Below are 11202 nucleotides of genomic sequence, written 5' to 3'. Positions count from 1 at the left end.
ACGTTTGGCACGAAGGAAGCCTTAATGATATCATAATTTTTAAAATTATAAGAAAAAGGGATTGGTCCTGAAGGGGGCACCCCCGAGCCAGGAATTGTCCTAAATTCTAATTGAGAACCATCCGAGGCAAAGAAAAAAAGATATGCTTGCCCTTCCAAGTGAGAATCCCTTGGTTTTCATTTAAGGGCTTTGGAGGCAATGTAAGTATTTGTTGCGTATAGGATCTTACCACATGGCGTCCCAATAACAAAAATTTATCACCGAAAGTGCAAAAACAAAAGCAATGATCTCTATTGATTGTGGATAGGTTAAAACATGGCTACAACGCGTTGTATATGAATGGATATTGTTAATCTCACTTGTCTAGACTGAGACACATAGGCAATGATTATATATTACCCTTGGGATGTTGTAGCGCTAACCATAGGACACTTTTAGAAATGGAAATGACAGACTGATCACTTATGGAACTGCTACGTCTTGTGATATTCTTCACATGGTGTAGAGAGAACGGTTTTGGAAATATGTCCATGCTATGAGAGTAGTTGCCAATACGTTTAATTATAATTATGGACCTAAGAAATAGGCCTGGGCCCACTCATGACAACGAGTTGTTCTTTCGCGCTTCTTTTCTTAGTCAAAACCGTCAACGGTGTAGTGACAATGTGCGTGGTTGAAGCATACTCTCTATGATCCTAAATTCTTAACCCAAATTTGACCAAATATGAATGTATCTATTCTTAAAAAACGTCTAGATACATGTAATATTTCCAATTTATTGGAGGGAGTAGCTTTTTCTGCTTGGCAATACCCAGTTGGTTTATGAGGTCGTCGTCGTCGCTTTGGTTGGATCGTGGTCCTGCACAGTCAAGCTTTTGCCAAAACCTTGACTAACCGGAGAAAAATGGAGTAATCACTTAAGCGCCAAGGAGAGTAACATTATCTTCAAGGGTAAAATGCACTAACCCACTAGCCAGTAGCGTGCACTATCCATACTGAAGAGCCATGCATATCGGCCAGGTTCTAACAAGAAGAAACGGTATGGGGATCGATGTCTATAAATATAGGCCTTAAGCAAGGAGCAGGATATACTACTCGATCGATCAAAGCCTCAAACTCGTCAGAGAATCAATGGCGTCCTCCGCTAGAGCTGCACGTCTCATGGTGCTGTTAGTCGTCGTCTCCGTCGTCATAATGAGCGGCTCCGTCTGCCACGGAGCACGCGACATCAGTGGTTAGTGCATCGGCGTTCCAAAATTCAATCCTCATTCTTCCTCTCCGTGCGTCGTCCTCCCATTATCTCCTCCTTTTTCTTGAAACGCGGTTCTTATTCTCGCTCCAAGTTCTTTCCAGGACACCCAGGAATATTCGACCCTAACCGTCCAGGTGCGTGCGGAATGGGAGTGTGCCCAGGTCGTGGTAAACCCTACACCCGTCCTGGCGGCCCCTACGTCAGACCCTCTCCCCCGAACAATGGCGACATGAGTGGTTAGTGAAATGGAGTTCCAAACAGTGCATCATCGCAATTTCTTCATTAGTTATATCCTCATTAATTCTTCCTCTCCGTGCGCCGTGCATGCTCTCATCTCCTCCTTTTTCTTTTCTTGCAACGAGGTTCTTATTCTCGCATTGTAGTTCCATGTTCTGACTAAATAAGCATGGACGCTTGCGTTTTCTTTCGAGGAGGAGCAGCAACAGTGAAGCCCGGCCCTCTGGACCCTAACGGTCCTGCGTGCATCCGAGGAGTGTGCCCAAGTCCTGGCGGCTCCTACACCGGCGGTCCTGGCAGCCCCCGCTACAAAATGCCCCCCAGCAACGGCGCTGGCGCCGGGATCGAACGACCTTGATGCTTCCCTCGATCTATCTCGCCACTATTTGCTGCCACGAGATTACTGAACTGATAGTAATATCGTCTCGTACTCTACATATACTCTGAATAAAATGCAAGCAAGTGTACGTGGCCCTAGCCTGATAAGAATGAGTAATAAAGATAAGCGAGCTCACTGTGTGTTAGGTGTCTTGCTACCTATCCTAATGCACGTGCCGAATTTGTCTTCTCAGTTTGCCAAGAAAATGTTTGCAACCGTAGTTAAATTAAGAGTTAGAGGGATGTGCTATACGGTTTTGCTATTTCTAAGTCAATGCTAACAACCGCCTAATCCAATCATTGAGATTTGTTCAAGAATTTTGCAAGTACAAATTAAAATATGAAAAAAACTTAACCAAATGGATATGATTGTCGATTGAGAAATAAGTATTTCTAAGTCGACCGAGGAATAGACACTCCCTGAAATATAGCAAGACCGCTACTGTTGTATATTGATAAGCTGTATCACAATTTATTTATAATTAACCAATAATCTTATTGTTTTAAGTATCTTGTCACCACAACACATGCAGTTCAAACAGATCGTATTATTTCAATTTACACAAGGAAGATTTTATGAGTCCAACGTATTTTCAAACAATATATGTATATCCCCATGAAGTCTTCTTCATAGTGCGCATGATAGTTCCTTCGATGCCGCCTCTGTCTTACATAACGAGTAATGAATAGTGTTATCCACATATGCAAAATTTGTCTTTCTTGTCCAGAGTGCATATGGTCAATGTTTACAACCAAATTTTAAAAGTGTATATGTTATATTATGATAAGTTTTTTTTCTAAAGAATACCACTTTTAAAAATGGGCAAAGAAGAGAGAGAGCTCTTGTACATGTACACTAGCTAAGTGGAGATAAGGAGGTGGCTTCAACAGTGTGCGCACAAGTGAAGTGGTTGGTCAGGACTCACGAGGTATTCAACCATTGTCCATTGGATGACGGCATGATCTCACGATTTACGCTCCACCCTGTTGACATGCGCCGAATAGTCTTTTTGGTTTTATGCATTTCTTTGTAATTAGTTGACTTTAGAGGTTGTATGCATCTTGCTATGTTTAGGCGATAAGAATTAAGTAAAGGTTCTTTTCTCATAAAAAGATTCCATAGAGACATTTTACTTCAGAACTAATGAGCCCTTTGTTTATTTTCTCTTTTGAGAAAATATATTTGCAATTAATAATTAATACTTAATGATTATATACAAATGGGAAAACAAAAACAAGTTCATCTTTCCTACAAAACTTGTAGAAGCCCGACCGGCCCCTTAGAGGTTTTAGTCACCGCATCAGGAACTCGACTGCATTGACGAAGAAAAAGTATCACCCTTCGCACGTCGATTTGGGAAATGCCCCGAACTTGGGAGGAAGCATGATCTTGAGTTCCAGTGCACCAGATATAGAAAACCACATGAGACAACAACTCCAACACAAAAACCTGTGAGGTCTCTGGACCAGATTCACACCCTCATGAGCTCCATGATGACGCTAAAGAAGACGCCATCATATGATAGCTAGAAATACGCCAGAGGGACATCTCCACTGTTGTCATGGCATTAGTATTTTAATTTTTTTTCCTAAAAAACAAAGATTTGATGATAAAGAACGATGAGAAATGGCCGCGTGCCAACCAGCGCCGGAGCTTCGGAGGCGAAGGATCAACACACGTGATCATGGGCGGAGAATGATTGACCTGGGTGTTGCCTTGATCGCTTGGGAACCAAAATAGTGAAACGTAGTCAGACTTAGTAAACGTTGTAACGTGACGCATGTACGAGTGAAGCACCACCACTACACAATGGCCCAAACCTACGGGCAGTTTTTCTGCCGGGATAAGTCATGAAGGGCTTCTTTGGATTGAAGGGTTTCCATAGGATTTCAACCCATAAAGTTTTTCCTGTTAAGACTCTTTGCTTCAAATGAATGCATCTTCCAAAATTCCTATGGATTAGTTTCCTACACCCTAATCCTATATGAATTCTAGCAAGATGTTAGACCTTTTGGAAAAATTCTTTTGTGTCTATGATAACTATGAGTTACATTAATGTACAGATCGAATTCATGTATTTTTCCAATTTATGTGTTTTACGATTCTTGTGATCCAAAGATACCATAAGGAGGTGGTTTCAACAGTGTGCGCTCAAGCTAGTCCGTGGAGTGGGTGACTAGGAGGTATTCAACCATTATGGATGGCCGCATAATTTCAGATCGACCCTCCATCATTTTGATACGCACTGTACTGTCTTTTCTGCCTCCGCCAATAATCATATTTTCTGTTGCGGCCCTCTTTATCACTAATATTTTCTGCCTCTGCGCCTTGTTGCCTTGAGGGCATCTCCAAGAGTTGTAAGATAGATATTGGTAAAATTGTCATGTTGGCCATTTTGATGATGTGGCTACTATTAAATGAAGAGAGAAAGGGCAAACTTGTTTGGGTTAACACACAACTCATGCACAAGCTCCAAGGTAAGATGCATGAGAGAGCAAATACTTATTTCTCTCGCCTATTGTTGGTTAGCCAACAAACAATCCACTGAATTATTTGTATGATATGTTGTTGGTTGATGACTGATCATTTTAACACACAAAATAACATACAAACTGTCGGAGATGCCCTGGTGGCCTAGTGGCTAGTAGTGAAACGTAGCAGACTGGCTACACTATAACATGAGTATGTCACATCCGCGAGTGAAGCGCTACACGTAGGTATGTAGCTTTTCCTTGTGCCATGATGACCGGAGACCCGCTTGGTGGCCTCCCAGGCTCCCATGGTCAAGTTGCCCCAACCTTGACTGATCAGAGAAAATTGAGTCACCGATGTGCGACAAGGATAAGGTTATCCTCAGGGGCAAAATGCCCTAAGTGTGCAGCACACAAAATGCTTGATCTCTCGAGACGGCAGTTTGCAAATGCTTAAGAGACATTGAGCGTCCTAACTTGATATTTTCTTATGAGAATCGATGTCTATAAATACGGGCCTTCAGCATTTAGCATGTATCTACAGGCATAGTTCGAAAAGCTCCAAACTCATCAAAGCTGCCACAAATGTGACAAAAGTTTGCCTAGAAAATAAGACATTTGAGGGTAAACGATTTTTAAGGAAGTGTGACCGCAACCGCAACCAAACACTTGTCAAACTTATATACCTGGCAGCACTCAATTGGTTTATCAAGTAGCGTCGTCGCCATTTGGTTATCTACATCTTGGTCCTGCACGACCAAGTATTCGCCACGACCTTAACTAACTAGAGAAAACTGAGTACCAAGAAACTTGTGCGCACCAAGAAGAGTGAAGGCCCACTAGTAGCATGCACCAAACGAGAATTCTACTAGATCCCTGGGATTTTTCTATGGGAATCAATGCCTATAAATATACGGGTCTTCAGCAAGCTCTGCAGCGGAGGTTATACAGGCATACAGCTCGATCGAAGATTCAACTCATCAGAGAGCCAGTGAAACTGAACGCCCATGGCATCCTCCGCTAGAGCTTCACGTTTCCTGCTCCTTCTGCATATCCCGCTGTTCGTCGCCGCCGTACTCATGGGCGGCTCCGTCTGTCAGGGAGCCCGCGACTTCAGCCGTTAGTGCTTCAAAACTGTCTCTTCATTGGAAAAAAAAAATCTCTGATCTTCTTCCTCTCCGTGCGTCGTCACTTCCTTTTTCTTTCTTGAAACGAGGTTCTCATTCTACCACTGTAATCGAGTCCTGAGCTCTAACTAAGTAACTATGGATGCTTTGTTTCCTTTCCAGGACTTCCATTTCCACTTCCGCTTCCAAAAAAAGAACCAGGATCAGCCGGTCGTGGGTGCACGGAAGCGTACAGGTGCGGACCGGGTGAACCCTACACCCGTCCAAGCGTCTACCCTGCGCCCCCTCCCCCGTACAATGGAGGGACTGGACAGCCATGATGCGTCCCTGAGCTCCGCTGAGCTCCCTCAAGCACTATACGTTGCTGCCAGTAAAATACTGAACCGACAGTAATACCGTCTCGTACGCATATACTCTGAATAAAACTGCAAATGTGACCCTGGCCTGGTATATATGAAGGTTGTATGAATTACCTCCAAACAAATGAAGGTTGTATGAAACGTACCTGAAAGTCCGGTTCAGAATTAATAAAGATATACAGACAGTGAGCTCACTGTGTTAGTAAGTAGCTGTCAGATTCAGTTTACAAGGCTCCCTCATGCTGTTGTGCTCTACGCAGGAAGGCAGGCACATGCCCGCAGCAGCAGGGTACTTCAATTTAGTTCTAAGAATCCAGTGCCGATATATTCCAACCGAAAATCATGAAGTACTTGAGTCAAGTCCGCTTGTGTGAGGATCAACTTGGGTACAATCGTTATTACATCACTTAGTTCATCATTCAAAAGTAACAACAAAATTCATAACAATTTGCACAACATGCTTTCTGATATGTCACAAAATTAAAAGACAAATTCAACTTCCAAAGAAATTGGCTATGATTAGGAGACTCACATCTCGCCGTGATACATAAAGCCAAAATGTGGGGGAAAGAAGGAAAATACATGAGCAAAAATAAGTCAAAACTGGACAAGAAGAACCTCAATAAGCATTCAAACCCACTTGTTGCAAGAATGACTGTGATCCACTCTAGATCATGAACCAAAAGACGACCTAACTCAATTTTACATATAATTTCTTAATAACAAATAAAAGCACATTTGTAATGTCTTACTGCAAGCAAACTCTGTATAAAGTTGAAAGATAGCTAAATTCTGGTACAATTTAATACAAAATGTTCATCTACTAGATAAAGAATGCAACCCTAGTTTTATTAGGAACAAAAAATGAAATCAACCATTTGATTTTCATAAGAACCCTATATGAAGTCTAAAACTAGAACAAAATTGGAATAACATTTTGAATGAAATTTCGAATTAACAATAAAATAAAATTTGAAATATGATTTTCATATGGACTCATGAGTGAAAAGTAGCTAACTTTTGGAATGTGTTTTTTATGGTACTTAATTGAAAGATTTAGCAGATTGTCCAACTGCTGAGTTTTCATTATATACCCACAGTAATTTTCTATATTTTGAATAAATTTGCATAGCGCAAATAATCAACTATAGGAGTACACGAGAAACTATATCAAATCAGGCTACAACGTGTACCTAATTCCAACTTTTGTTCTTATCATGGGGCATAGGTCCTCGAGTTCATTTCATGTCGATTTCCATGTCAGTTTCTTTGCTTAATAAAAAGAGAGAATTACATATATGCTCAAATGCCACTCAGAATCTCCTTGTCCCAAATTTACCACTCAAATTTTGCACGAGGTACAAATATGTCACTACCGTTAGTTGACCGCTAGTTGACCGTTAAATAAGAGATGAACACTTGTTAGTTTTTTCGTATGAACCACTAGTTCTTTCATGATGGGGAAAATACAAACAGAAAAGACATGAATGAGATTGAAATTCAGTTTGTGTTGTACCTAAATGCAGATTTTGCTACTGGATTTCAAAAAGCATTAAAGACTACAATAACAGATAACCTGTTGTTGTTCCTATTCCCATCAAGGATGAGCCTGCATTAGCCATAATCGAACTAACATCAGCAAATTCAACATTAACCAAACCTGGAACCTGCCGAGAGAACACAAAAATAGAAGCTAACGGAGCTGGCGCATCAGATGCAATTGTCTTGGTGGAATATATGCAGCAGGTAACAATAGATAGTATACAACGATGCAATTCTATCCACCCATTCTTAACAAATTAGATGAGAAATATCATGAAAGACTGTAAAAGGTACCTCCATCTAGGGGCAAAATTGTCTTTTCATCTCTTACTTAACGGTCAACTAGCGGTCAACTGACGGTAGTAGCATATTTGTACTCCATGCAAAATTTGAGTGGCAAATTTGGAACAAGGAAATTCTGAGTGGCACTTGGGCATATGAGCAAAATTTGAGTGGCAAATATGGAATTCTCTCTAATAAAAAATATTCGTACCACTCATTTTCCTATAAAAAAGGAACCTTGTAGCACACACTCTTAGGGCATCTCCAATAGTTATATAATAGTTGTTGGTAGATTTATTTTCTGGATGGAGCAGCACGAGTTGTTCAGCACCGATACAGGATGAGCTGAAAAATCATGCCCTCAAGAAGGCAACAGGAGCTGGCAGAACACACAAAGACAGAAGATCGAATAAACTGAGTAGGCAATTTTATCCATTTTGAGATGCTCTCTGCTAGAGAGTGGCTTATGCACCTACAACAGTCAGTGTCGTCGTTTCGGTAAATGCATAGATGGCATGGATCCTGTTCTACATGGGAATTCTACAGTTTCTTTGAATGTAGCTGGGATCCCATTGTACATGGGGAATTCTATAGTACCTATGAATGTAGCTTAACTCCCATTATACATGGGACTTCTACAGAAGCACAGCAGCTGAATTATTATTAACTGGTTGAGCTCGAACGGTTACACGGCTGGTTTGCTCGTTGCATGTTTGCACGGTGGTACTGCTTGGGCTTGCCTTGTCAGCTCGTTACCCGCAACAAGGAAGTATGCAGTGTGCCTGGAACAAGATGACAAATGATAGGATATTAGAGCGGCTTGGAGGATATGATGTCGATGGTTGGATTTAGACCAAGGTCGGGAGAGTTCACTAGTTCAATTATACCACAGACCTGAAAAAATTCATCATTTTGGTTTTTATATCAGGGTTTATGCTTTCAGTAGTCTCCAGAGCTTGCTGCATGTGGTGTAGCCATCGCTCTGCAGCTCGGTGGGTTACTGGGAATGGTCGATGTCGTCCTATCAAGGCAGGATGGCCTACAATGATAATCAGAAAGAGATATCTTCTTTGATAAATAAACAATTAAGATGAGTTAATATGATCTGCAAGTGCTTGGTGACATCGTGAAGGGTCCTTGATGCTATTAGTTGCCACGAGTAGAAAAATGGTAGTTCTTCTGAGAAGAGCGGAGAATGCAGAATAGCCAGTAAAAATCCATAGCATAATAGTTACCAGACAAAAAAAGGTTAAACAAACAGAAAGCACTATGCAAAAAGGGGAGAAAATTCATTGCTTCAAACTTCCATGTGTTGATTAGGTAGGACTACAAACAGGTATGTGAAGATGAGATAATGACACCAAATATTATTAGTCACTACAAAAATATAAAGAGAACTGCAAACAGGTATGTGAAGATGAGATGATGGCACAGAATATTATTAGTCACTACAAATATAAAGATAACATATGTCTTGGCTAGGAAATGCAAGCGATTTATTAGTAAAGTGTCACAAATAAAGCTAGAAAACATATGCCGCTGACAAAACAAGCTTCCTGACAACAATAGGTGATAATTTGAATCCACTCTGATCAGATGAATGATCAGCAGGCAGTCAGCTGTGAAATAAACAAAGCACAAAATCATTGTTGCATGCTCCAAGGCATGAAGCACTCAGAAGTGTTTCCGAATAACTACAGTAAAAATACACAATATAACAAGAAACTACTTTTACCAAAATACTCTTCTGGCCATAAAGAAAAGCAATGGTGCTACCCAAAGATGGTCTGAAATATAAAATCAAAGGAGTTGAATTCTATCTTGTTCTCGCCTGTCAATTAAAGTTAACAATGAAAGCTTCCTCATCGGTTTGAAGTTAAATGCTGATCATTTATCCTGGACATGAAAGCTATGAAGGAATAAAATGATCGTGGATGTTTTGGGGGCTTCAAGCAACCAATGGAAACCCAGACGTTTATAACTTTCAAATTTAGTTCAGAAACACAATTGTCTGACATGCAAACAAAATATTCATCTTCGTAATTAAGACTCCTGACAAATCGAGACGACATGATAAGAGATTGGCCATCCCTTCTATCTTCCTTACCCATTAATCAGTTGATGACACACAGGATTAAACTACCACATGCCCTCAAATAATTGGAGCTTAGAGTTTAGAGAGGCCGGGTCAATTAAGTTACCTCTCCTCTGGGAGAAGAGCGGCGGGCCGCCCATCCGCTGCACCAAGAACTCGTACTGGTTCCGGATGGCGTCCTCCTTCTGCGACCCCGAGAATATCTCCCGGAACCACTCCTCCTCGTCCTCATAAACCCTGTTACGTTGATTTGACCACATACACAAATTCAGAAGAGAAACCAGGGGAGAGGGGAGGGGGGGAGGGCAGGGCTAGACCAGATCAGAGAAGACGGGGAAAACCAAGGAGCAGATCAATTCGAAGGTTCGGGGACCGACCTGGTGTAGAAGTTGGTGGAGAGGTCGACGAAAGGCTGCGGGGTGCCGCCGAGCTCCTCGAAAGCGTTGCCCTCGTCGATGGCGAAGGCGTCGCTTGCCGCCACGCCGCTCCACTCCGACGCCTTGTCCTGTAGCGACTGCATCCTTCCTTGCGGGCACTCAAACCCCGCGGCGGCGCCTCGGTGATCTGCGATCGGCTGAGGGCTCCGCTCCCTGCCCCAAGCTTTGGTTGGCGGCGGCCTGTGTCTCAGTTGACTGGCTCGATTGGAAAGACGAATGCGGCGAGCGGCTCAGGCGAAGCGCACCACCCTTTGTGGTCGGCTGGTCGCCACTCTCCAAAGGCCAATCGCGTGGCGAGCACGCGCGGCGGGTGATCGTTGGGTCTGTGGTGTCAGTGAAGGAGAGTAAACTTACGCAGAATATTAACTGGTAAAAAAAAAACTTACGCGGAGTATTCGCCGACCATGTCGACATTCTGTGGCACGCATGTGTTTTTTCTTTCTATACGGCGCGTCTTTGGATTCGTGGTGGTATTGACTTTTTTTGTTTTGACAGGTCGTGGTGGTATTGACGAGTTGCGAAAGCTACCCACGGAATAAGAGATGGAAGCCCGCGGTTTGGATTGCTTCCTTGCTGGGCTGTTTTCAGGTCACGTGTAGGCTTTTAAGGCTTTGTGTTGGCCCAAAAGGGCCAGGACAGGCCTGCATGATGGCAGCCCTATCTGGACGTTTACCGTATCTGGACGGTGCAAGACGTTGTAAACGGTGTTGCCTCAAATGGTTCCTATAACTCTTGTGGACAAAAGCTTGTCTTTTGGACAGGGCGGGCTCTTCGATTCTTAAATTTCTCCTGCTTTGGCCGTTCCACGATGGCAGCGTTCTGGGCATTGATCCAAAGCCGGAGGCGGTGGCGATTACCGCTTGTTCCTTCGGTGGGATAGCCGTAATTTTGTGCATGAACAAAAATTGCAGAAACCTGAAGTTTCGGCTATGAGTACCAGGGCGCTCATCTCCAATTTTACTATAAATCCTTTTCTCCAAAAGCCATCCCTAAACGTGTTGGTTGGACACGGCCTCCCGAA

The 11202-nt window shown here is 42.5% G+C and overlaps 2 protein-coding genes across 3 annotated transcripts; one reads left to right on the top strand and one right to left on the bottom strand.

The window, feature by feature from the left end:
* Positions 1-1075: 1075 nt before the first annotated feature.
* Positions 1076-2056, top strand: LOC100844427 (cuticle collagen 2). Of its 2 annotated transcripts, none has more exons than XM_024457092.1 (3): positions 1076-1234; positions 1354-1488; positions 1693-2056. In XM_024457092.1, the coding sequence occupies exons 1-3, from the start codon at positions 1132-1134 to the stop codon at positions 1845-1847; spliced, it is 393 nt and encodes a 130-aa protein (XP_024312860.1). In that variant the 5' UTR covers positions 1076-1131; the 3' UTR covers positions 1848-2056. The 2 variants fall into 2 exon arrangements, with proteins under 2 accessions (XP_024312860.1, XP_003560624.2); XM_003560576.4 differs by having other exon boundaries at positions 1687-2056.
* Positions 2057-8045: 5989 nt separating this feature from the next.
* LOC100825579 (two-on-two hemoglobin-3) lies at positions 8046-10492 on the bottom strand. The gene is made up of 4 exons (XM_003563649.4): positions 10122-10492; positions 9851-9981; positions 8544-8688; positions 8046-8431 (listed from the first exon to the last, which is right to left on the bottom strand). Exons 1-4 carry the CDS (start codon positions 10262-10264, stop codon positions 8335-8337), a joined length of 516 nt encoding a protein of 171 aa, XP_003563697.1. The 5' UTR covers positions 10265-10492; the 3' UTR covers positions 8046-8334.
* Between the last annotated feature and the right edge of the window lie 710 nt (positions 10493-11202).

This window comes from Brachypodium distachyon, chromosome 1 (assembly GCF_000005505.3).
Source record: "Brachypodium distachyon strain Bd21 chromosome 1, Brachypodium_distachyon_v3.0, whole genome shotgun sequence".
NCBI classification, from domain to species: domain Eukaryota; kingdom Viridiplantae; phylum Streptophyta; class Magnoliopsida; order Poales; family Poaceae; genus Brachypodium; species Brachypodium distachyon.
This window is presented reverse-complemented; position numbering and strand designations above follow the sequence as displayed.